The sequence below is a fragment of the Corvus cornix genome, chromosome 3 (assembly GCF_000738735.6).
Source record: "Corvus cornix cornix isolate S_Up_H32 chromosome 3, ASM73873v5, whole genome shotgun sequence".
Classification (NCBI taxonomy): domain Eukaryota; kingdom Metazoa; phylum Chordata; class Aves; order Passeriformes; family Corvidae; genus Corvus; species Corvus cornix.
In genome coordinates, this window is record NC_047056.1 from 88,028,363 (window position 1) to 88,055,345 (window position 26,983).

General features: G+C 36.5%; 1 protein-coding gene across 1 annotated transcript in view; it reads left to right on the forward strand.

The window, feature by feature from the left end:
* The window catches only part of EYS (eyes shut homolog), an 852,840-nt gene that overhangs the window by 379,038 nt on the left and 446,819 nt on the right, over positions 1-26,983 (forward strand). Inside the window, exons 23-26 of the mRNA XM_019287512.3 lie at positions 12,129-12,388; positions 22,654-22,750; positions 23,912-24,019; positions 24,588-24,733. Of these exons, the coding sequence (XP_019143057.3) occupies positions 12,129-12,388; positions 22,654-22,750; positions 23,912-24,019; positions 24,588-24,733 (611 nt within the window). The remainder of the gene's footprint in view (positions 1-12,128; positions 12,389-22,653; positions 22,751-23,911; positions 24,020-24,587; positions 24,734-26,983) is intronic.

Sequence of the window (26,983 nt, forward strand, 5' to 3'; positions counted from 1 at the left end):
TCTTTTCTGTAATCAGTGCCATCTCTGTATATGGGGTGAAGAGCTTTGAGGTCAATTGACAGTGCTGCATTGCTAAACTTCCCAAATTTAACAAATGTTTCCCCTGGAGGGGCTGTTACCTGCATTCAGGCGATAGCTTCTGCTTTTTCAGTGCAGCATTTTTCTTCCTTTCAGTTTTCTCAGGTCAAAGAGGACTTGTCTCAAAATCAATACTAAAATATGTAAGAGTTACCTGTAACTCTCAGAAAATATCAGAGCAATAAAAACCGAGAAAAGGCATTGAGCTGCTTTCCATAACAACTAGGCTCTTTAAGCTGAAATCTTGCGCAGAGGAAGAGATTTCCAAGGGGAAATAATGCTGAAGGTACCAGTTTCCACAGGTGCAGCAATAAACCCAGCTGTCATCAAAGACCAGCATTACATTAAGAGAGAGGAGCACAAGCAAACAGGCAACTTGGGAGATGGAAGCCTTTTATTCAAAATCCTCGAAAGATAGGGAGTCATCCAGATTACTGATTTATTCAACTATTCAACATCTGAGTCTAACAGATTAACTTGCTGTAATTCTTGGAAACCACATGACAACTGATTCCCTCTGATTCTTGAAACAATGAAATAACACTTCTTTTTTTCTCTACCAAAGGCAATCAGTACCACCTAAGGTACTGGAGGCAGATCATTTACTTACTGTTGATTGTAGCATTGATTCACTGATGCTCTGTTTTCACAAATTAAGGATTTTCTCTTTGACAAATCTTTGGAGAGATGATGCCTGTTAAAAAGGCTGCAAAATACATATTTTCTCTCAGATTGCATGGTGAAATCTTGAGTTACCTTGCTGCTGCTGTACTGATTGTTGTTCAAGTGAGGGATGAAGGGCACATAGGCAAAGAATGCAACTCTTGATGTTAGTGACAAGAGATGGTGAGATAAAAAGGAATTTATGTTCTCTTCCCTTTGTGTTTTGTCAGGAACAGAAGAAAGTCTAATGTGGGTTTAGTTAATAGAGGATGTTACTCAAAAGAGCAGCTTCACATGCCAAAATGCATATACATTCTCTGTGGGAATCTGCAGTAATTCAAGAAATTAATGCTACTACTCAGAAAATCGTTTGACACACAGAACACAAATTTAAACAGACCTTTCTTTCTCTTCACCTTGTGTTCTGTGATAATTTGCTAAGCTGCATTCCAAAGTTTTCATATGACTATGATACCCTTTTTCTATGTCTTGGGAAGTTTGGGAGATGGGAGTTCCTAAATTTTAAGGGATGATTCAGTGTTTTTAAATATTGTTACAATTTGTTTTAAAAAACTTAAACATGGTAAACAGTTTTTCTAGCACCTTAGATAATAACCAAAACTGTAAAGCAGGAGTAAAAAAAATGCTCCCAAAACATAGGAGTATTTCTTTTTGTATTTTATTGAAATTGTGCTGCATCTAAAATAGGAATTTAAGGAGGCAAGACTGATGGGAAGGAACTTCAGCAACAGCTTTCCCCATGGTCATGGTCTATGAACAAGACTGTTGATACCAAACCATGTTTTATTTTCTGGTTCCAAGCCATATGGCCCAAGTGATCCTGCCATATGACAGCAATAATCTTCAGTTTTACTTATTACAGTTTTTACTTATTTTATTGTCTTTCTTAATTAAAGGTATTCAAAGAATTCAGTACTTGTGCTTTTAAAGCACAAACATTCCTTTTAATGAGACAGTTTTACTAGTGATTTTTAATTATTTTAATGTTTACTGACTGGAACAGAAAACAATATAATTTTATTTGGCCTTAGAGATAGGATGAATTGCTGTTATTCTTATTGACGTAAATAAGGAAATAGTTTTTATCCAAAACAAAAATGAGTGTGTACCTCATCTCTGGGGTCCAGTAGTCCGAAATTTGCATCCAGCCTGACATAAGATGTATCTTATATTGTGGTTCAGGAAAATGGAAAAAAGTAAACAGCAGCATTAAAAATTTGGGAGTTGAAAGTATAAATACCCTTTGTAGGATGTAAAATTCTGTTCCCTGAAACAGATATGTGTGCATTGCAGCTGAAACAGAGCTCAAAGTAAAAGCTGAAATAAAGCTTGCTGTCTCATTGAACTGAATGTTACCCTGTGATTGTGTGAACTCATAGCTTCAAATAGAGGATTAAGGAAGAAATATATGGAAAACAAACAAATACAGCTTTCTCTATCTGTTCCTCTAAAATATGTTTGTTTGGGGTTTTTTGTAGTGTAATGTTCCTGAATACACAGAATATCAGGAATAAATTTTAGATACTGTTACCAAAGGGAAGAATATGAGCAGAGAATTATGGGAGTAAAGTATACAGAACAAAGAAAGTATATCTTAAAAATGAGAAAAAGAACAATGATTAAAAGTCTGAAGCAAGTGAACTGGAAGGGAATGAAAACTATGTAAGCCCTCTGAAGGTTTCCTGTTTGCATCAAACATGCAAAAGACACAGTTAAACACTATTAAAATAGCAGAAACTTAATCTTTTTATCTCTTTTCCCAGCAATATACCTCCCAAATAATTTTTCTCCAGTTTGGGGTGCATGTCTGCTATTACCTGGTATCATTCCCCAAGTACTTTATATATGCTTTCTCAGCCACCACTTCAGATTCAACTTGTAGACCGCAGGTGGTGTATATACTTCCCATAAGCCAGTATCTACATCTTGGTTAAATTTAAAAATGGTATGTGTGTGTATGACAAAGATAGCAATTGTGTTTTCCTTAATTTTAGCTTCCTAGCCTCATTCTAAGAGCTGATAAAGGCAGGTGGACTTTATTTTGAGTGTAATTTGTGCAGTCACCTGTCAATGTGTTTACCTACCAATTTACTCTGTGATGGACAAATTGGTCTTTGCTTACTTACTGATTAATCCTTTGGAGAGAGGTGAGAGGGTAAAATGAGATATTTCTTCCTGTGTGGCCATTCTCTTACTGTACAGAGTTTGGACAGTTATTTATCACTTGGTCATGGCAGACATTAGTGTATTGAGGAATCAAAACCACATGATAATGGATGAACTTCTTTAGCTATTTTTTCCTTTGTTTAATCTTTTTCTGCCCTGAACTTCATCACTGAAATCAAACCAAGCTATTGCTTATTTCACTACTAAAGAAACTTCCTGTCTTGGGGTGACTTTATGATGTGTATCCCATACTGCTGCCCTATGCCCAGGAATTAATTTTGTGCCTTTCTATGCCTTTAAACTGAGCCTGAGAGGGGGGAAGAAAACGAGCAAAACTTCTTCAAAGCAGTTTGCAGCTTGTTCAAGGTCACACAGAGAGATAGAGACTTTTTTTTTCAACTGCAGCAGGAGAGCGAGGAAGCACCCGGGCTTGCTGTTTTCCAGTCAGCTTTTGGCCAGTTTTTTTTCAGGTTCTTTCTCTGGAGAGAGACTGAGAGTTGAACTTTTTTTCCTTCCCTGGAATTTCAGATTTTCTCCCTTTTCTGCTGGACTGCTTCAACATCAGAGCACATTTTTCAGGTTCTTTCTCTGGAGAGAGACTGAGAGTTGAACTTTTTTTCCTTCCCTGGAATTTCAGATTTTCTCCCTTTTCTGCTGGACTGCTTCAACATCAGAGCACATTGGGAGGACTTTCCACCGAGCAGAGAGGGCCTGGCCCTGGGCCAAGCCCGAGGAGACCAAAGGGAGGCCTCTAACACTTTCCCAGGTTTTTCTTCCACAGTGAAAGATTTTATTATTTAGCATTATTTTCCTTTTCCCGTGTGTTTGTTAAATAAATAGTTTTTATCTCTTTCCTTCGAGGAAAATTTTTTTTTCCCCCAACCTGGTGGGGGAGAGGTGGTGGCCTGCCTTCTCTCAGAGGATATATTTCTAAATTTGGCCAAACCAGCACACTTCCCATGGTCAGATTGACAGCCCAAGGAACTGAACTTCCTTATTGACTAACCAAAGCTGTGATAGTTTAATAGCACTTTCTTGCATCAAACTGAGAAGATGAGAGGATAGTTCAGTCTCTGTGCTCAAGCTGGTAACTTAGTTTACAAAAAATTGTTGATAACTCTTGTAGTAATTGTAATAATGAAGGATGATATTGTAATCATAGAATCACTTTAGGTTGGAAAGGACCTTTAAGATCCTCAAATCCAATCAAAATTAATTGTAATAATGATGTCCTATTAGTTCTCAAAAGCAAAGCTGAAAGTCTTATACCTCACCTCCTGACATGCCATCATTGATGGAATTTATATAAACTATAATGAAATCTATTATTTTTACTTGAGTTAATTAAGAATTTAATTTTAACTTAAGAGTTAATAACTTAAGAGTTTCTCAGGCAACAAGACATACCAATCCTAAAAAAAAAAATATGGTCCCCTATGCTCCAATACTGCAGTGCTTTCACAGTGGACAGCACTCCTTACAACAGTCAGGGGGACCTTGGGGATTGGTTGTATCCCTGAGCTGAACTGTATGATTCAGTTCAGGAGCATGAAGTAAAAAGCACTGGTGTGGAAAAGATCTTCCTGTTATTCATGGTAATCAAAAGTTTTCTGGCACACCTCAAAAAAGGTCAATGAATAAGCAGGTTTATAACACAGCATTTTTATTTCAGGAGTTAATTGTTCCTGCCTTCTTAACTACAGCAATTAAAGAAATAGGAATTTTAGTCCCTGTCATGATTATCCTTATGAATTTGCCTCAATCATTTAGAAATTCTATCCCATCACTGTTATTCATAAAGATTACTATAGATGTCTCAATTAAAGACAACAACAAAAAAAGACTACAATAAAAAATAATATTACTTTTGTAATACAGAACAGATTTAGCAGCTAGTTTCATCCTCAGTTTTGGCCATTTCCCTGTCACAGCCCACTTCTTTCTTTCTGCACCGTGGCCCCAAACCTCCCCCCCAACACAAAGGGCTATGGTTTTTCAGGCAGTGAGAGCAGGAAGGAACCAGAGGCATCAGCCCTTCCTAGAGGGACTATTACCAGAGCTGAAGCTGGAGCAGAGGATGCAGCTATCACTGGGCCTTAGCACAGGGGTTAAACTGACACCCAGCTCAGGGTAAGCCCCCAAACTGTCGGGTCAGCACCCAGCTGGGGGCCTTATCCAAGTAGTGGCAAAAGTCATAGAATCACAGAGTCCTAGAATGGTTTGGGTTGAAGGGGCTCTTTAGAGATCACCTAGTCCAACTCACCCATCTGCCATGGGGCAGGGAGATCCTTAACTTGATAAAGTTGCTCAAAGCCCTGTTCAACCCAAATTTGGAACATTTCCAAGAATGGTACATCCAGAACTTCTCTGGGCAACCTGCTCCAATGTCTTACCACCCTCATTGTAAAAAATTTCTTTCTTATCTCAAACCTGAATCTACCTTCTTTCAGTTTAAAACTCTTCCCTTGTCCTGTCACTACAGATCCGGTTAAAAACTATCTCTGTCTTTTCTATAAGCTCCCTTTAAATATTGAAAAACCCATTTAAGTCTTTTCAGAACCTCTCTTCTCTAGGCTGAACAACTACAACTCCCTCAGCCTATAGGCATTTTTATGACCATCTTCTGGACTTGCTCCAACTGGTCCATGTCTGTGTTGTATTGGGAAGCCCAGAGCTCAGTGCAGTACTCTAGGAAGGTTCCACAAGAGCACTGTAGAGGGGCAAAATCACCTCCCTCAACTTAGCTACCTTTTATGCAGCCCAGGATACAGGTGCCCTTCTGTGGTCCAAGTGAGCATTGCTGGCTCACAACCAATTTTTCATCCACCACCACCTTTTCAATAGGTCTGCTCTCAATCCATTCATCCCCCAGTCTATATTGATGCTGGTGATTGTATTAATCCAGGAATAAGGCCTTGTACATGAACTTGTTGATCTTCATGAGGTTTACATGGACCCACTTCTCAACCCTGCCAAAGTCCCTCTGGATGGCATCCCTTCCCTTCAATGAATCAGCTGCAGCACTCAGCTTGGAATCACCTGCAAATTTGCTGAGTGCACTCAATCCCACTGTCTATGTCATTGATGAAGATGCTAAATAGTATTGGTCCCCATATAGACCCTGAGGGACCCCACTTGTTACTGATCTCCATTTGGTCTTCCCTAGCACAGAGGTGAGGCTGACTAGTCAGTAGGTCCTACAGTTCTCCTTTTTACCTTTTTAAAAAATGCACATGATATTTTTCTTCTTCCACACACTAGATACTTGCTTACTGCTATCATTTCTCATCTATGGTTGAGACTGGCTGAAAAGCTACATCAGCCAATCCCATCAGGCCCCTGGGGTGCATCTCATGGAGTTCCATGGACTTAGGTATATTCAGGTTCCTCAAACCTGACCTTCTCCTAGGATAGGAAGGACTTAATTTCCCCAGTACCTAACACGAGCTTCAGAGATGTGGGAAGCAAGATTAACAGTAAAAACTGAGGCAAAAAAAAAGTTGAATATCTCAGTCTTCTCTCTGTTGGTTGTTGCCAGTTCTCCTGTCTTATTTATTGCAGAGGTACATTTTCTTTAATCTTACTTTTGTGGACAACATACCTGTAAATCCCTTCTTATTCTGGCTCTTGCCAAATTAAGCTCCAAATGGGCCTTAGCTTTCCTAATGCCACTCATACATATCCAGACAACATCCTGTATTCTTCCCAGGATAAATGTCCTTTGTTCATTGCATGTGCATTTCCTTCTTCCACTTCAGTTTACCCACGAGATACTTACTAAGCCGTGCTGGTCTTCTGCCTTCTTTACCTGATTTCCTATGTGGGGAAATCAAGAACTTCTGTGCTCTAAAATAAATGTCTTAAAAGAGCTGCCAGCTTTGTTGAGATCCCTTTTCCCTGAAAGCAGTTTCCTAGGGGATCCCATGGACTGAAATGGGACTGAAATCTAATCTAAACTGCTAATCGGCTAAACGTTTCCTCTCCTAAAATTCAGAGTCCTGACTACTCATATGCTGTTCCAAATCTCTCAAGATTGTTAAATCCATCAGGGCATAAGCACTGCAGCCCAGGCTAATGCTTTTTCTAGTTAGTTACTTGGTGTCACATTTGATTGGTTACAAATGGAGAGCTCTAGGAATAAAGTAAGGAATGAATAATGGCAATGATAGTAAAGGCAGGCTCAAATAAATTTAGGGGAGAGGAAGACAGGCATAGGTGAAAATTTGAGGAGACCATGTAGGGGTGGCATATGAGAGCAGAGAACTAGAAGCACCAGAAGAATTTCAGAGATAAAATCATGACAGCTTTTGCACGTCGAAGATGGTGAAACAGGTCAGGTAACTGTCTGTGGAACAACGAACATGTTAAACTTTCCGGGTATGAAAGAAAAAAAATATGTTTATAGGAGGAAAGAGATAGAAACATGAGTATTTGAAGCCTTTGCAGTGACTGGAAGTGTATGTCCTTGGAGCTTTGTGGTGTGTGTTGGTGCCCTAAATTTCAAGCTGTGTATGTATTGAAAACAAGCTCTCATTTCACTACTTCAGATGATCCAATAGCCTCCAGCTTACAAGGAATGAATTTGTCACTGAGTACTGTAGTTTCTCAGGCTGTTAGTTGATTTGACTGAATGCACTAAACAACATAAATCCTTACTGTACAATGGCCCATTGTTGCATGTATTGTATGGCTAACAGGCTGACCTAAACTTCACTGCATGTCTTGCCATTTCTCATCAAGAAGAGAAGCAGTTGAATGATGGGCACACTGTAGCTGAGGGTTCAGTTTAGGATTCCTGTTGCTTTGACTGAACCACTGAGGAAAAAGCAGTTCTGCTGCTTCTTAAATATGGCAATTTTTTCTGCAAAACCACCTGTATCTGTGGCAAAGGTAAGTGCTCTAACTGATGTTTTCTGAAATGTTTTTCATACAGAGGACTAAAAAGACCGGTTTCTTGTATTTTTCTGCTGTGAAGGAAGAGCTCTAAAAGCAAAAAGTGGCTTCTTCTGAAATTTATTCTGCTCTGGAATATTCATCTACATTATTGCTAATCACAAAATATGCTGAATTGGAAGGGACCCCCAAGGATCATCATGTCCAACTCCTGTCCCTGCACAGGACCATTCCCAAGAGTCACACCATGTGCTTTTGTTAAGCTTTGGTATTTTTCCAGAGCTTCTAGCTGAGCTTAGTTGGAACAAACCCACCAACAGGATTTTCTAGTTGATAGACAGCCACTTTAGAACTCTTAAGATTCAGGAGAGACTGCCTCTCAAGTAAGCATGCTGAAAAAACGGTTTTCACTCAGTGAAGCTCTTGCAAATGTATGCAAATAATTGATAAAAGGGAGTGAGAAAAATGGAGGCAGACTCTTCTCAGGGGTATCCAGTGACAGGAAAAGATGTAGCGGGCAGAAGGTAAACTACATGAAATTCCACATGAAAATAAAAAAATACTCTTTTTTTTTTAATGTGGGGTTGGTCAGGTGCTGGAATAGATTGCCCAGAGAGGTTGTGCGAGCCTCCATATTTTGAGATACTCAAAACCAGGCTGGAAACAGACCTGAGAAAAACCTAGTTGTACCTGTTTTGAGCTGGGGAGTCTAGATTAACCTGAGAAACTTTTTTTAAAAATCAACAATTCAGGTATTCTTAAGACTCTTTCCTGTTATTTAATTCCTAAAAATCTTAAGGTAGATGTACTAGTTTGAAAACAAACCAGTGGGAGGCACCAAGTCAGAATAACAATTTAATGGAAATTAAAGAAAAAGGGAAAAAAAAAAAGGTAAAAGAAAACACTGTCAAACTGACAGAGTCAAGGTACAACCTGACACCCTGTGAGGCAGGGTGGTGGTAGCAGTCTGGTAGAATGGTGGCTGCAGTCCTCTGAAGCAGTGATCCTGTAGTAAAACAGGCTGCTCTTCCTCAGGAAGTCCAGTGGTGGCTGTGTAGCTCCTGTCCTCTGGAAATCCAGTGGGAAGCCGGTGTCTCTGGTGTTCAGCCTCAGATTATATCCACGATGGGATGCTTGGTTCCTCCCTCTGGGTGGAGCATCTCACAATGGGGTAATGAGTCATGAGGCCAAGTGTTGATTAGGCTCATTAACAGAAGATAGTCCAGAGGGAGTTATCTCTGAGTCATGTGGCAGGACAATGATGGGCCATTAACAGCAAGATAGTCTGGGGGGAGGAGGCAAGGAAACACTGCCCCACCTGATTTCAACGGCTGATGGGGATGGTAATAGAATACACTGCAACCCAGGACAGGTAGAATATAAGACAGGTGATACCTATATATATCACTGTAATGTGAGGAGTAGAAGGGCAGTTTTCAAGAAGGTAAGAACCAAATAATTTAATACTTAACTCATCACACAGAGACAGAGGAACTTATCAACATTGCTTTTCTGGATACAATTCATGACTATATCTTGCAATTTTTAATTTTGACTTTAATGTTAAAATGGGCGATAAAATACAAAACCATGAATACAATTAGTGTATTTTCATTGTCTTCTCCTTTTGTTTGTGTTTGTAAAGAAAGCTTTTCAATTTATGGAGAGGTGTATGGAAAGTAAATAAATAATACTTATGGAAGCTGGCTTAAATGTGTTGGAGTAGTTCTACACGTCACAAAGCAGTATGTGGGGCTTATATTATGAAAAGGAATAGTCTACATAAGAGTCATGATTCAGTTTTCTAATATCAATGAGAATATTTGGATTTGGTTATTGGAAGAAAATATTTTTGTAGGTAAGTTGATAGAACAATGGAAAGAAGTTCAGCATTGACTATCTTATCCTTATATGGTCTCTTAAAAGCATATAACAGTCTTTTTTTTTTTTTCCCTGAGAATTTTAGGAATTACCTTGATTTTTCTAATGGAGTGAAAAAAAATTAGTCATTTTGAAAAAGTCCGTTTACATTTTTTCCTTTTGATTAGATAGTTTCCAAGAATACCAGCTATAGTAGCTTAATTTATTATGTACTTTTAATAGTCTTAACACCTCCTTACCTTGTTGAAATAACAGTTCTCATTAAGACAAGATTTTGTCTTGATTCTTAAAGCGAGGCCTCAGGATAGACACTTCTATGTATTTTTTTTTTCACATTTAATGAGGACTCCAGTAACTGTTTTTAATAATCCAGAAAGGAGTACAAAAATCTGTTATTAATTGTCTCATTTGTGTTAATATTGACTCTTGCATCTCAGCTGGTAGGTGGCATGAAGCCAGGGTAGGAGTGGCTAGTTGTGTAGTGTAGATAGCTGCTGTGTTTTAGTGACCTAATGCTCCCTGTAGTCATACAGAATAGTTTTGATAACTCAAAGGCAGTTATGAAATTCATTAGGGGAAAAAAAGGGAATGAAACATGTTTAATGTTTGCTCTTTTGCACCTCAGTTATGTCCATAAAGTCGAAGCAGGTCAGAACTCAACCATGTTCTCCTAATACAAAGTGAAAGGCTCTCCATTTAATGAGCTTTCTAAGCTAAAAATGGAGCATAGCCAATTACTACATACCAATTTGTAGTAGTGCATCACTAGTAATTTATTCCGAGCTTCATAAAAAAAAGTCAAGAAAAAAAATGAGCAGCTGTAAAACAATTAACATCTATGTTCTGATCTGTAGGGTCAGAGTCTTCTACTATTTCAGTGTGAGACATTTGGAGATGCTTAATTTGTAAGAGTCTGATGCTTTTATATATTGACTACTTAAGAGAAAACTTAGTAAAGCACTGATTAGAGGGGGCAGTGTTATTCAGTGGATGTTGATTCTAGACAATAAATGGATTCTGCCATGTATAGAAAAAGCAGGTGTGTTTGTTGTGCATAAGCACAGAATAACAAAACAAATTTATTTTTAACCGTATTTCCAAAAGTATGTTTTGAGTATCATAACTGATGAGGCCTGAAATGTGATTTTTGTCAGTTATTTTCAGAATGTCTGAATGTTTTTTGATAGTAATAGCTATTAGTTTTTAACATGAGAAAAATACAGTAAACTGATTCTTTGAATCCATAATGCTAAAATACTCAGGCCTTTAAAATTAGAAAGTTCCTTTGTAATATGCATTCCATTTCATGTTACATGGAAATTGTATTCCACAAATAAATAACACAGAACACTAAAAATTTGAAAGAAAAGACTGGTTTTTTAAGGGGCAAAATTTCCCTCGATTCATGTGGCAAGCAATACCGGTGCCTTACAGAAAAGAACTACATAACAAATTCTGCATTACACGACCTATTTCTTATTTAAGAACAATTCCTCTTACCAAACTATAACTATGAAGATATATTTGAATGGTTTAATACCTGAAATCAATCTTTATCAAAGTGGACAAGAGCTGGTATAGTTCATCTTTCATATTGTCTCTTGTCCTGCCAAATAGTTGCAAAAATAAAATTGAATTCAATTTTATTTTCAGTAAAAGTAACAGGAATGTATGACTTTTAAAGTACATAGAGGCCTCTTTTCTTGCAGCTAGTGAAGAAATTTGGCTCTGCAAACTTTGAAATCATTAGCAAATTGTTTTCTTTGAATTTACAGAACCTCATATTTATATTGTGAATAAAAATAGATTGTCTAATTCATGAAGATAGGTTCTTTACAATCAGATGTAATTTAGATTTTGGTTGAAGTTTTGTCTTTTGTGTTATCTCTAACAGATCTTCACAAAAGCTTACAAAAAAGAGAAAGAACACAATGAATTTAGGATCCTTCATGCCTCCTACCTGCTTTCTTAAGTGTACTGGATATGCTACCTGATGCATTTCATCCCAAACGTTGAAGTACTTACTAGTTTCACACATACGAAAAGATGTCCTTCTAATCCCTAACATTTAGAAAACTTACTTTTCATATTTGATAATTTGTGTTGCTGTTTCATCTTAAAAAAAAGTCCAAACACAATTCTGTCTGCATTTCTTAAACCGGATGGTTCTCCAAGTGATACTGGGACTTGAATTTTTGCTTTTGCTCAAATAAATTGTGGGAGAAGAAACTGAATATAACTTTTATTCATAATGCATTCTATACAATTACCAGGAAAAGAAAAGTTATTCACAGAAAAATAATATTGATTTTGGCTTTAAATTTTCTTTTATTTTTTTAAATAGAAATGATTGGAAGTGATTGGGCTAAGTTGTTAATTTTTACTCTGCCACACCAGTGCTCTTTTTCTTTTTTTCCCCCCTCCAGATGCACATGTACAGCAGGGTGGACAGGGCCAGACTGCAGTGAAGATATAAATGAATGTGAATCTGAACCATGCTTGAATGGAGCCACCTGTTTTGAATCTGTGAAGCCGGGGCAGTTTGTATGCATTTGTCCTCCATTTTATACTGGTGACTTCTGCCACCAGCGCTTCAGTCCCTGTGAGCTGCCTTACAATCCATGTATAAACAATTCAACCTGCTTGGCACAAGTAGATGGAAATCCAATGTGCATTTGCAAAACAGGTGAGAAATGGAATAATTAATTTCTTCCATTTTCTGTTGTGCTGCAGAAAAGTTACAAATATATGTTGAATTTATTGCTACCTTTAATGTAAGTAGAACAGAATATGTTTCAAAGAACATAAAACCATCATGAATTGCAGCAGGTCTATCAGTTGTGTTAAAAGACTGGAAAGATAGCTGTCAGTTTACCTATTATTAATTTCTTATATGATAATACTTATTAAATCTATGGTGGTTTAGATTCAGCACTCAGAATTAGTATTTCTGAGTCATTTGTTACAATGACATAGAGATAGACGTGCACCTGGCCAGCAGAGACAAACTAAATTGACAAAACAGGCAGATTTAGAAAAAAATATATGCAAACTGCTGAAAGTACAAAAACTGGAGCAAGTTGGAAATGGTTTCTTTTCCTGCCAAGCTGTCAGGAAGGCCTAGCGCATCAGGGAAGTAATATATAGTGGGTTGTTCCCCGTTTGCACAATAAGTCAAATCACAACAGGTGCTGACAGCTTCCTGGGGCTATGGCTTAAAAGACACAATCTCTCCCTCAACGTACAGGAACTACTAAGGTGGAACGGAGCAACAGTTCAACTGTACAGAACATTGCTATGCACTTCCATGTAGGAATAGAAGAATACATTAACTAATTAACAACTACACGGAAAATTTAGAAAATTTAAGTAGCAGGGGAGTACAATTACTGAAACTGGAATTGGAGCAGGATTTTGAAGTCTTCACTGTTATGCCTATAAAAGTAGGGGTGTCTTAGGGACAAGGGATAGCAAATATATTAATTTCAAGTGCTACATGACAATACTATTATTTTTAATTTACTAAACTACAAAGATATGGATATAATATCTAGGAATCAGGAGTATATAATACCTTGAGGTTTTTTTACTGTTAAGGTAAAGGTTACCAAAAGCTGCTAAGGTAAAAAAATCCAAACATCACTGGGGAGGTATGCAAGTTGCTTACTGAAGCATCTTTAAGAAATGCTGTTTTTCAAAAACAGCTTTTGACACAAGATATTGATTTTTGAAACCATTTTCAGAAATAATCTATAGAGAGATATGTAACTCAAGTCTTCTCTTAACGTTCCTCAGAAAAAATTGTCTTTTCCAAACATTTTTGTGCACAGTTTCTAAAGAATCAAAAAAGCATGCAGCCAGGATTCTCAGGGAGCTTTGATAGATTTTTTAAGAATTCTTGAAGTTTGCCGCCTAGGAATCTTCTGGGAAGTAGTAGGGAATTATGTGAATCAGTAACATACATTGCTAACAAATCTTGGAAAGTCGAAAATTCAGCATTGTGAAGGGGTAAAAGGCATAATTCATTAAGTGAGTTGATCACTCATGCTAGGAAAAATGTAACCATTTATTCAGGACTCTTACCAAAAAAAGGAGAGACAGAAAATTACTGACTTTTAGCTGAAAAAAGTTTGAGGAAATCTAATTCCTCTGTTGTCTTCTTTTCCATTATTTATCCGTTTTTGTCTTGCATGTTCCTCCCTTTTTCTCCTGATAAACTTGTCAGGATTACAGAGCTGATCACAAATGACAATCACACTGACATAGGTAGATTACTCCAAGACACTTGACTTAGTAGTAAATGGCATGTGGATTAAACTTTCCAGTAGCTAACAGTCCAGTCATTAGAAAGTTTGAGTCTGGTGTAGCAGGAATCACAAAATGTAGCTGTGCTTACCAAATTCTAACAACTTCCTCTAGAACACCATATCTGGTACAACAGGACCATAAGTTATACTACTGACGGTGGTACATATTTAGAAGAAAAAGAGAATATACACTGACTAAAGGGAGCTGGGCTAGGTCAGAGAAGACAAAAGCTGATAGAATATGAATTGGACAGAATCAAAGTTGATGTAAGATGTTAGGATGTAATTAGCACAGCAAATTGGTAGGAAGGTAATGAAGTCATGATTAGTTGTAGTATGAAGCAAAACTGTGCATCTTTGTTCTCGTATGTACATTAGGGAAATACAGTTGTCTGATTTTGCTATAAAGACTTCTAAAATTCTATAAATACCATTAATGTAAAACTTCCTCTTGAGCTGTTTGCCCTAGATGGAGAGGTTTTCTTCCTCCAAGGAGATAGATTATAATATTTGTGTAACAAAACTGGGCCCTCATATCATAGATCATGGAACAGTGTTTGACCATGACTTAAATTGTCCACACAAGCAGCTTAAACAGTTAAAAAAATTATGATCTCTATAACTGCATGATGGTATATTCAAAGTTGCAAGAATGTTGTAGGGAGGGCCATTATTACAAAAGCTTTGGAATCACTACTGTAGAACGAGTTTTGGAATCACTGACGTTGAACAAGTTTCCCAAGAGGTGTACAGAAAACTGCTCTCAAATACTTTGCCAGTAATTGATAAGCAAGAGTTTGAGCAAGGAAATGGGATGACATGGGGGTTTGAGCTGTTAATCATATAGCCAGCATTGAATCTCCTTAAATACTACACACTAAATGCAAAGAAAACAGGAGGAAATGAACAACTTAGGGCAAATAGCAGAATTTTTATTGCCTAATTTTTCAACATGCTTTTCCAGTATTGGAGAATTCCATCCTTAGAATTAATCTTAATAATAGAAATGAAAATTTAGTGTAACGGAAGAGCAAGGCAGGACATGTAAGCAAAACTACAGAATTTAAATAATGTTGAAATATTTGTAGCTGAGCCTCGGCCACTATTCGTTAATTTCCCAAAAAGTCTACATGAAAAAGATCCAAAGAGCAATAGGCATTAGACCATGCTCTTGTAGATAATGGCAAGCACAAAACTCTAAATTTTGTAGAGGCAACCCAAAAGAAAGATAGGACAGTTTGGTAAAAATAGTGAAGCTTTCTGATAACAATTGTGTTCCAAGACAAAAAAAAATTACTGAAAAAATGTATTCAAAATCAAGGAAAACTATGAGATGGCATACAACTAGAGTGCAAGATCAGCTCTCTGGCTAGGACTGGTGAAAAACAAGTTTAATTAATTAATGATGAAATGGGAGATAAAAGTTAACAGTTTTTACAAAGTGTGAAACCTGTGTAACTACCAGCACATAAATATTGCAGAGAATAACAAGATAAAATAATTTGCAGCCATAAACTATGGGCCAGAAAATACCTAGTGCTTTCCTAATAAGACTTTTTTTAACAATGATTTATTATTTTATGAGAACTATTAGTAGATATAGGTATAGCAGCAAGGCAAGCTAGTAGGAATGGCAGATAGAGTTGTTGCTGACATAAAAACAGGAAGGGAAGGACAAGATTGTTGAATTCAAATGGTTCCTAGAATTCCTGCTTCTTAGAAGGTAGAAATGAATCTCTTTGTAAAATTAGATGTAGAACTTCCCTCATTAGTCCAAGTAATGATGGGATGAGCTCAGGATGTTTATGCAGCCTCCTTATTACAATGGAAGCAATCTTCCATATACATGTTAGGTTGTGATAGAAAAATTATCAGGACATGCTACATATTATACATTATGTATTGCATACATATAGAGAGTGTTCATATCAAAGCATTACATACTCTTTTCAGAAAGAGGGATTATTTGGCCAGCATTTGTAACATTTTAATGAGTTATGGTAGAAGGGATATTAGAGCAATGGAATAATGTATGTATTGTTGAAAGAAAACCTGGAAATGTCTGGATTAATGTGACCATATCTAGATGTCCACAGTATTACATTAAGGAGGTATTATTTTCTGAGGTACTTCATTTCACGCAAAAGCAGACATACAAAGTCAAATGGCTAATGCTATAGAAATATTTATGTCACTCTGCCAACTATCTAGGCAGCTTAGGATAAATCCTTCAGGTGGTAGACAGGCTAAGTTCTTTACCAGTTGCCTCTTGCTGTTTTGTTATTGCTGGAGAGATTTTTTAATTGTTTGGGTTTTTTTTTAATCTGCATAGTTCTGGGAAGTACACAGTTTTAGAGAGGAGTAAAAAGAACAGGGAGCAGCAACATGTCACTACAGCACACAAGTACACAAAAGTTTTGTCACCTTATTTGTGCTCGTTGCAGCTTTAAAGATATAAAGGTAGAAGCTGAGAAGTTTAAAAACTGGTTTATGCAAAAGGAATTGCGTGGGACTTAAGTTTAAAACCATCAGTTTTATGGTGTAGGAAACTTACGTGTATTGTTCCAGGGAAATCTATGAAGAGGACTCATCTCTTAAGGCAAAACAACAGACACAGTTTTTACTGGAATTAGACATTCTATTTTTTCTTTATATCCATAAAATATCCATGTATTCTTTCTAAAAGCAATACTTTCTTGATGCTTCAAGGTAATTTCTGAAGTCCGTGTTTTAAACAGTTTTTTCCAGGACTTTTTCACCTCTTTTATCAGTCTATTCTCAATAGCTCTTTTCTATGACACCTACTCTTTGTTCTAGATGCTAGTGATTATTTTTATTTGTTCTATTGCATCTTACAGTGATGCCATGAAGATTTTTTGCCTTTTCTTTTATACCCCTGTTATACCTTTTTACAGCTTCTGTATTCCTAGTGCTTTTTGCCTACATTCTTGGACTTGTTTGTTAAGCTAAGAGACTAAACATTACAGAAGCTTCGTAGCTAGGGACCAGTGTGCCCCAGACCCCAAGGTCCTCTCCAGAACACATTCTGTAAACCAAGACAGAACCATCCAGGGGAAGGTTCCTTGGGGAGGGGGGCTCACTTGAGCCTCTCATTGGGGAATCTTTGATAGATATGCTAATTAGTAAAACCTATAATGTTATACCCAATGTTGGGGGGGGACGGGGAAGAAAGACACGGACACAGAGATAGATTCGGCGGGGTGCATCTCGATGCATATGACCTGGACGTGTACACCTAAGGATCCTTAAAATAAATACCAAGGTAAAATCCCTTTTCCCCTTCTAACCGTGTATGCCTCTTGATTTTAAGACCAGGAAAAGGCATCAGTTGCTGGCGACCACGAAGGGATCCTAAAGACCTTGAAACTCGCAGTCTTGGGTTGGAACACATCTTGCTTTGCCCGTCTCTTTGCCAGCAAATTACAGAGGGGCCGGAGCAACAATCTAAGACTGTGACCAGGACTTTAGGACCCAGCACGGAAAGGCATCAACAGCTAGAAGTTTGAATTGAAGCAAAATATGTTTCAGCCCACATCTGAAACAAGGCTAAGTGAAAATTATCATAATGTACAAACTTTATAATACCAAGCAGAAATAATAAGTAGCTGATGAAAACCAGAATTTATTTCAATTGAAGTTTGCTATCATCAGATTTCTGAGCCCTTCAGTGCCAGTTTCTTTTTCAGACACACACATACATAATTCACAGAGGGAAATAGCCTTTTTACAGTGCCTAATATTTTACACACCTTTGGTTTTGATTTATGTACCTACTTATGTAATGCTGAACAACCTAAGTACCTGAACTAATGATTATGGGGCTGCTATGATATCTCTGCTGTTTGCAAACATTGGTTCATAAATAGTTCATGGTAAGGAGACAAATATCCATGATACTGTTCTGATGAGCAAAACAGTAGAGAGCTTGTGGCAAAAGAATCCTGTTAGAATCATGTTACCTGCAGAGGTCAATTCTGTAGTATTTCTCTGCAAGGGAATAAGGAGAAAATTACCATAACTGTGACAGCAGATATTTAGCTTCTGTACTCTGCATATTCCATCACTTTGTAGCTCCCGGAAGGCCCATAGATAAAGTTGAGAAATACAGGATTTCCTATATTTCAGAGAAACAGAAGTAAAAATAGCATCTGTCTCATCTTAAGTAACAGCTTTCCAGATGTTTCTTGACCTCATAACATTAAAGTTACTTTCATGCCATCTGAACAATTAGAGTGAAGTAAGACTATATTTTTAAACACAAAGAATTGTAATAGCTTTCAAATGTTTTTATCTCTGTTAATTTCTGAAAGTCTTGAATATGTTGTTACTACAAAAATTGTTAACCTTTATGAGATACTTCCTCAAATATATTTATACATATTCAATACATTCACAAATAAATGTTTTAAACTAATTCCTGTATCCCATTGATTTAAAAAAACCTATTTGGATACCAGCAATACTTGTAAAATTCTGTTTACACCTTCAGTTTTTCTAATGTGACATAAAAAACCAGTAAAATATGTTTGACAAATAAAAACCATTTTACAGTAGTAAGCCTGTTATCATGCCAGTAATGTCATGATTTCCAAAATAGTTTTATACAGTAATATTTTTGACATATTAAACATTTTAGAGCAGTTCCCCTCATTGTCTTTTTATTTACTCTTGCAACACATGAAACAACTTGGAAATGTCTCTGCATTTCTGTAAAAATTACACCCCCATATAAATTTTAGTTTAAGTATCACAGATCACAGCTATGTGTGGCAGCAGTTGTAGCTTATACAAAATAACCTAATGTATTAAATTGCCCTTTAAATTGTGTATGGATATCATGTAAAATATAAGAGTCCTTATCTGTTAGACTCATGAAGTATCTCATCTTCAATCAGCACTACATAAATAAACTACCAATTCTTTTTTAAACCAGTCCCACTTAGGAATGAGCGTTTTAACTAGTCTTCTGAATTTGAAGGTAATGTAATTGGTGACTGTTCAAGATTATCCCTAAAATAAATATTTCATTAATACCTTAATCCTAACACAGCAGTATTTGTTTTGAAGTTTGACCTCTTCTGTTTGTACAAGAGGTGTGCACAATGTAGCACTGCTTTCTTTTTGTAATTTACTCTGAAAACATATTTAAGGTCTGAATTAAAGTTGGCTTACTGTCATATGCTTTTATTGAAACATCCTTTCTAAAAGCTTCATAAATTCTAAATAGACTACAACACAGACATGCAGAAAATATGAATGAAATATTTTGGGATCCTTTTAAGAAGATTTGTGTGTTTCTGAATAAACATTTTAGTTGAAAGCAGGTTTTCATTAAATCTTCTCTTAAAATTGCTAGAAATGCTAAAAATTCCTTAGAAAAAGTCACTGCATTATTTCACAAGGTTTCATTGGGGATCAAAATATCATCTAAGTAGTTGCCTGTAATTTTTAATAGTATATGTCATTATGAAAAAAATATAATGACTTCTTTAATAAAAAACTACTGACATAATTCGTCAGTAGATATAAGACAATAGCGTAGTAAATACTTAGATTGCTCATTTCTTAATGTAGTAGATAGCCAGTAAAATTTTGTGATGAAAATGTTATTTTTTTCCATTCACAGGAAAAATAGATAAAATATAATGCCTGCAATATGTTTGCTTATTTTATGTCTTTTCAAGGCATTGATATGTTGCTATGGGCTGGAAAAATATGTACTACTGCATTCAAAAAATGTGTTTAAATAATGCTTTGTATATTCCCTTCTGTACTATTTACTTCAAAAAGACCATAAAACATTCATAACCAGTGAGGATGACAGGCAAAAGTAGAATGAGCAATGCCTCCATTTTCCATTTTATGTATTCTAATCTGATAACTGTGGTATTTTTTTAAGATACTTGCTTAAATATTCTATCATATCACAAAAAAATAAGAAGCTATTTTGTATAAAAACTGTTAACATTTTTTTCAGTTTTGCTTTATCTTCACAACCCTTCCATGATTACCTTATAAAGCTAAAATATGTCTATATGTATATTTATAATGTTACATTGGTTTACCTTCAGTGTGTGCTTTTCAGTGAAGTTCCATTTTCCCTGCCCATCAACACAGCCTTCCACTCAGTAATCAAATTTAGTTTTAGAAATTCCAAGCATCACAAATAAATGAGAAATTACAGATGCAGAAGTTGACTACAAATAGTCCTGTGAGTCCCAGTCTCTTACATTCACTACGTCCCCCAATTTCTTAATTAAACCAGAGTTAGAGAAACATGTTATCATCTTTTCTGCCCTTACTCAGTGGCACTGGATGGCATGTATTGAACAGCTACTGAATATTTTGTGTGTCAGTGACTTCTGTCTACTCACACAACCAGGCCTAGTACTTAACTTGGTCTGTGGTGTACTAGTTTACAGTTCTGTTACCTTTCTTTTTTCCTTAATCAAACTACAGGCAGGAATAGATGAAGGTTCAGCAGCATTAAAATGCAGATTACACATGCTACAGCTAAGAAACGTATTTGGATGGTTGCTCTGGTTCAGGCCCATTTGCACATAACAAACTAAACCATTCAGAATACAAAGCTGCCTGTGCTGAGGGAGATACTTCAAATCTGTACAGTAGGACAGAATTTTTGTCTCTATTATGACAATTCTTTTAATGTTTTTTTTTTGGGGGGGGGGGTGGGGGTTGGTGGTTTTTTGGTGGTTTGTTTAGTTTTGGGCTTTTTTGGTTTGGTTTGGTTTTGGGGTTTTTTTGTGAAACCTACAAATAGGAAATAAACGAGGGTATCCCTTCATGCTCAAGAAATTTCTGAAAAAGAGAATGACATCATAACAGCGTAAGTGACTATAATTGAAAGGTTAGTTTGAGATATGTTCCAGGCTTTATTTTTCCCACTTTGTTGCAGACATTGCTGTGAAACCTTCAGCAAATATTAAGACCTCATTTCAGTCAGGTCTAGCCCCAAAAATTATTGAATAGAAATAATCCTGATAAGAAGAAAATACCAACTGCTTTGATGTGGGCTCATGTTTAGATCATATATTGGAGCACAGCAGAGATTTCTTTCTACAGCTTTCCCTGCAACTCTCATGAAGACACTTATTTCTTCCAGTAATGATTTTCTCTAGATAAAAAGAAGCTGTATTATTCTAACAGTGGTCTTTCATTATTTCCCCACCTTCGTTAAGTACTTTGAAAATCACAAATTCATAATATTAAAAAAAAAAAATATTATTCTTATTTGGGTATCTAAAAAAGTACATATAACAATTTTTGCTTATTTTTTTAACAAAAAATGCTGTAAAACCTTTGGCATATTTATACCAATATATACTGAATTTCAATGGCTATTTTAAATGTTGTTTTAATTTAATTTTTTTATTAAACCCTATTAATGGTCTTTATTCAACCTGCAATCAGGATTCGCATATTAGTCATACAATGCAAATAGTTTGCTCATTGCAATGGTTTAATTTCTCCATGAATTGAAAACAAATATATTGAATTAGTGCAAAATTCAACTAATTAGCTCTAGTGTCTCCACTGTATGTATAGAATTTTAACACAAGTATGCATTTAGCAGAACACCTATTTATGCAAATGCTATAAGATGTAGTATGCTGTCTAAGAGCAGAAATAAGGTTCATGTGTCACTGAAAAGCGTCTTATTACAAAGGCAAATGTAATGTATTATGCAAGTAATGTACTGTGCAGATAAGATCTTAATCACATTTTTTCTTCATTTAAATATTAAAACCAGTTGTTTTTCTTTCTCAGCTACTGACTGCTTTGAATAAATGGGGTCCCTCTAAGTTCCACTACTCTCTGTAATATACTAATTACTGAATTAGCTTTTAGTTTCTGATTTTGTCCCACACTCTCCAAGAAAGCCTTTTCAGTCCCTTAAAATGGATTACATTTCCCCAGTATATTTAGCTAGGTGCTCTATCCCAATCTGTTCTCTCTGGTTCATTAAAGTACAATATGACTTCATATACTGTCTGGACACTAACTTGTTGAAGCTAAGGAACAAAAATAATCAGAGAAAGTACTTTCAGGGTTACTTCTACTTGTAGTCCTGATCTTAGGGTCAATGAGCAGAAAGGGCTGGATCCTCCAGAAGCAAAGGTCATCCAGGAGTGCCAGGCTGTCATGGCTTTCACTGTCTGGCAGTGTCTGAATGAGGCAGGCAGGGCAGGGCCACTGGCTGTGTCCAGGAACAGCAGAGTATGCCAGATCGCCGGTCCAGCCTACAGGGAATGGGGCAGATCCAAAGTCAATCCAGGGAGCCTGTATGTAGAACAAAGTCAGCATACTGGTAAGCAGCACATGCCTAGGCACTGGCCATGGCTGCAACACAGCTCAGTCAGATACCAGGGCAAAGAGCTTCAGCTTAAATGCTCTAAAATGAAGAGATAGCCATTGCTGATGCTTCTCTCAGGCTTTTCTTAAACAGCTTTGAGTGCAGCTCAGGTTTCCCAGGCCTGCCACTTTCATTGTCTGAGTTAGTCCTGGGCTCAGATAGACAAACCTCCAAGAGAATCTGTGACCCTTTTATTTACATCAAGTAGTAGATTTCATTCATTCACAGTTAATGAAATCTGTGTTTCAGGATTTGAGGGTACTTACTGCGAAGTTAACAGTGATGAGTGCATCTCCCACCCATGCCAGAATGGAGGTCTCTGTGTGGATGGGGTCAACCACTACAGGTCAGGAAAATTATTTGAGTAACAGATACACAGTATGATACATGGATTTTTATCATCTAGCTTTTCCTTTGGTACTTTGCCTGTCTAATATTTGCTGACCTTCAGTGAAAGGGGGGGAGGGGGGGTGTAATGTGTTTGACAGTTCCATTATAGTCTAAATCTTCTTGTGTGCAAAAAGTAATACATATACACCATAAATATGACCCCAAGAATTTATTGTAGGGCCAATTGAAATCATAAGAATCTAATTTTAAAAAGCAAACAGTTGTTGTTAGCCCAGTTACAACAGTACAATCAGTCAGAGTTGAAATTAATAGAAAAGCTTCATGAAGGATGTAGTTATAGCTGTTACATAAGAAATCTTGCAGTTAAGTCTCTTTGGTTATGATTACCCTCACAACGTCTGTCTGCATCCTATGATCAGTGATTTTGTTCTTTCTCAAGAAGAACTGGCAGTCTTATTGCAAGTCACTGGTATCTGGAAGTCTTTGTCAGGAGAACTATGATGTTCACAGTGGGGGTTTTCTCATCTTCAGTCTCAGGCCTTCTTGGGTCCTCTAACTCACCAGCACCCCCAAGTCCTTCTCAGCAGGGCTGCTCTCAATGTCATCAGCCTGTATTGATACAAGGGTTGCTCTGACCCAGGTGCAGCGCCTCACACTTGGTCCTGTTAAACCTCATGCAATTCCCACGGGCCCACTTCTCAAGGCTGTCCAGGTCCCTCTGGATGTCATCCCATCCTTCAGGAGTGGAACACAAAAGGCCAGTATTTGTAATACCATGATCATCTCAGGGTCTCACATGCTCACCATAGATGCTATTCCAGAGCTGAAGGGATAGCATGAGACGTATCAGTCAGTTGGCTGCAGGGCAGGTGTCAAAACAAGTGAAAAGCAGCTCAGGCCAAGGCAAGTTCTAAGTAAGCCCTAGCACAGCGGGGTCAACGCCTGTGGCCTTCAGCTAAGAATAATAAAAATCTTATTTACTGGGCTTCAGGTGCTGGACTTTTTGGTGCTTGTTAAAGTACTGCACTTTGCAATTATCAGTAAAAAGCAAACATGATTTTGGTACCATTTAATTAACACCCCTCAACATCTGCCATGTTTTTCTGGAATCTTTACAATGACCTAAAAAGTAATGTAGTGACATCCTTTTTGCTAGATGCTCATGCCAACATGGCTTTACTGGGACCCTATGTGAAGTGGAGATTAATGAATGCTTATCAAGACCCTGCAAGAACAATGGAACTTGCCTGGATCTCATAAACAGGTTAGTTACTACTAAATAAAACATGTTTCCCTGATTTCCTTATGTTAATTCTAGGTTTGGATGGAACCTTCACCACACGACAAGTTAAAATGGAGTAAGTAAATGCTACTGACTCAGTTTTTTGTTTCTTATGTGACCTTAAAGGAAGACAGATGGGAAAATTTCTTCATCACAACTTGTTCTTTTCCTCCTTATTTTTTTTTTTCATTTGGAAAAAGACTGAAATAGAAGAAAATTGATCTTGAGTTAGACTGCTACAAGCCCTGTGTTTGTTCAACAGCACTTCACAAGTTATTCAGAGACTTGTGCCAGTAGATCATTAGCCCTTAAGTCATTCCTTATACCTTCAGTTAAAATTACTGTGCCAAATTTTTCTATTAATTTAACAAAAAGTAAATCACCATCTTTGCTTCAGAAACATGGAAATGAGAAAAGTCTGTTCATTATTTTAATATGGATGAGGATTAGGGACACCAACTTGGCATCAGCAGATACATACGGCTTTAAAATATTGCAATAGATCCCACTGTTACTTCTGTTGACATACCTGATTTTCCCTTTTCTAAAGATTCCTTTGTAACTGTGCACCTGGATACTATGGGTCTCTGTGTGAGATGGATGTAAATGAGTGTGAAACTTTGCCTTGTTTACATGGAGGAAGCTGCATCAACAGGCTTGGAGGGTATCAGTGTCTCTGTCTACCTGGATTCACAGGTATGATCTACTCTTTACCACAGCCAAGAAGCTTATTTCATGGGTTTTACATGATTTTAATAATACAGCAAGAAAAAAGAAAATATATCCTTATTGGAGCATAAGTCAATATTAACTTAAATAGAATTTTATCTAATTCTTTTGAAGTAGCTCGATTATTTGTATTAAGACACCCATACATTCATTTGAAATGAGTTATTGTATAATACAAAGAAAAACAATGTGTATTCCTTTTAATTCAGCCAGGAAAAAAACTATTACCATAGATGCAGAGTAAATTTTGTAAACAATGAAATGCTACCTTGTCATTTGAATTTGCACAGAACCATAGCAGCACCTTGACCTGTTGGATCAACACCGTTGCCTTTAGTGTTAATCTTTACGTTTTTACAGAATAATGACGAAATATTCAATGGCTAGAGATGCAGTAAAATTTCTCTAAAATGATGTTGACTTTTACTTAAATGCTCAGTCTGCTGCTGAACTAGTTTATACATAATGTTTTGATAGATCCGTCTTAAGTAACATGAAAACACACGGAATCATATGACTGTAGAAATATTTACAGTTGTTTCCTCAAGCTGAATCATTTCTGCATTCTTTCTGCATAAAATGTTTTTTCCTATCTATTCCAGCCTGTGATGAATGTCACATAATGTACAAGATAAAAAAGGATGCAATTTGCATCCACTGAACTGAGAGGAATGTAATTCTCCACAGAACAAAGAACAAGTACAGTTTTGGGACTATATATATAGCTGTATATCCTTTCATTCACTACAAATCTTAGTCCACGTATCACTTGTGCACTGTTCTTCAAAATTATCCTTGAAATTTCAGCAAAAAATGAAAAATCTATATAATTTTCCTGCCTACATTTTTAAAGCCTCCCTCTGCAATATTTTCTTCAGATGGCCTCTGTTCTAAGTAGTACTCCTTGGGTGTCAAGAGAAGCTTCTGTTCATTAGGCAGTGGTGCTGCAGATATAATTTCTAATTAATAAATGTTAAAAGAGATGTCTTAACTTTTATGTATACATTTCTGCAAGAATTCCTTGTTATATACATAAAAGATAAAGCACCTGCACATGAGTACTTAGGAGACTGTAATCTGAAAAGGAACAAGCAATCTGCAGGTGTGCTTCTGTTGTGATTCTTCATTATTGACAAAGCAGTTTGACTTTAGTGCTTTCCCCTAACATATATAACCAACAAAGATAAGACTTTGGGTTTTGTTGGGGGTTTTTTGTGATTCTTTTTTTCCAATTAGCTGTAATAATTGTTGACTATTACAAGTAGATATTTTTGGTCCAAATCCTGTTAGTATATTTACAAGGATAGTTGTTTCCTACTTAGTGTTAGTTATTTGCTAACAAGGGTACTGTTATATCAAAGTGTCTATCAAACACTGAAAAATTACTCTAGTGACAGATTGCCCATCACTTAATTATAACCAGTAACTTTTTTTCCCTCCCTAAACTGACACTGTTTGGACAACTACAATGCATTGCACCACTTAGATTAAGTCCAGAATAATTCATGCAGTAAAAAGTGTAGCAGTTGAACTAAAGTTTTAAAATGAAGAGGCAGTGTTAGCAGGCCCAGAAATAAGTGAAAGTAATTTGACTTCAAAATGAAGTATTTTCAGAGCAAGACATTGCTTTTCTGGATTATGAAGCAAAAAGCGCATATGTTGAGTGTTTGTTTCCCTGGCAAACATACAGAATTTTAAATTAGTTCTCTGAAAGTTTGAGTTTTTGAAAACACTATCTAACTACAAAATAGTAGTATTTATGGTACTGAATTTATAACAGTATAGCAAGAGTAATTCATTTAAATCTTTGAAAGATAGTTGTACTTCCACTTTCATCTTCCTTAATTTCATCAATTTAGGAACAACTTTTCTGTCAAGGACCAGTCCCCTTTAAAGATAGATGACAGTGTTAATTGTTCCAAATGATCAGTTGAATTAAAAAAATATTTTAATATACCCAGAACTTTAATCATTAACTATTAAAGTATCATACACTTATAAATGAATGGAAACTGGAAACAAATTACAATACGTTGAAATGGTTAGTCCAAATTATAGTAATATATTTCTTTTTATTATTAAATCTTATTTTAAATTTATTAACTTTTATTAGACATTCTGACTTTTTTCTGGTCATCATGTAATTTACTGTCTTAGGGAGGGCAGTCTTTAGACACTGATCTCTGTTGCCTCTAAAATTTTGGCATATAATGCATG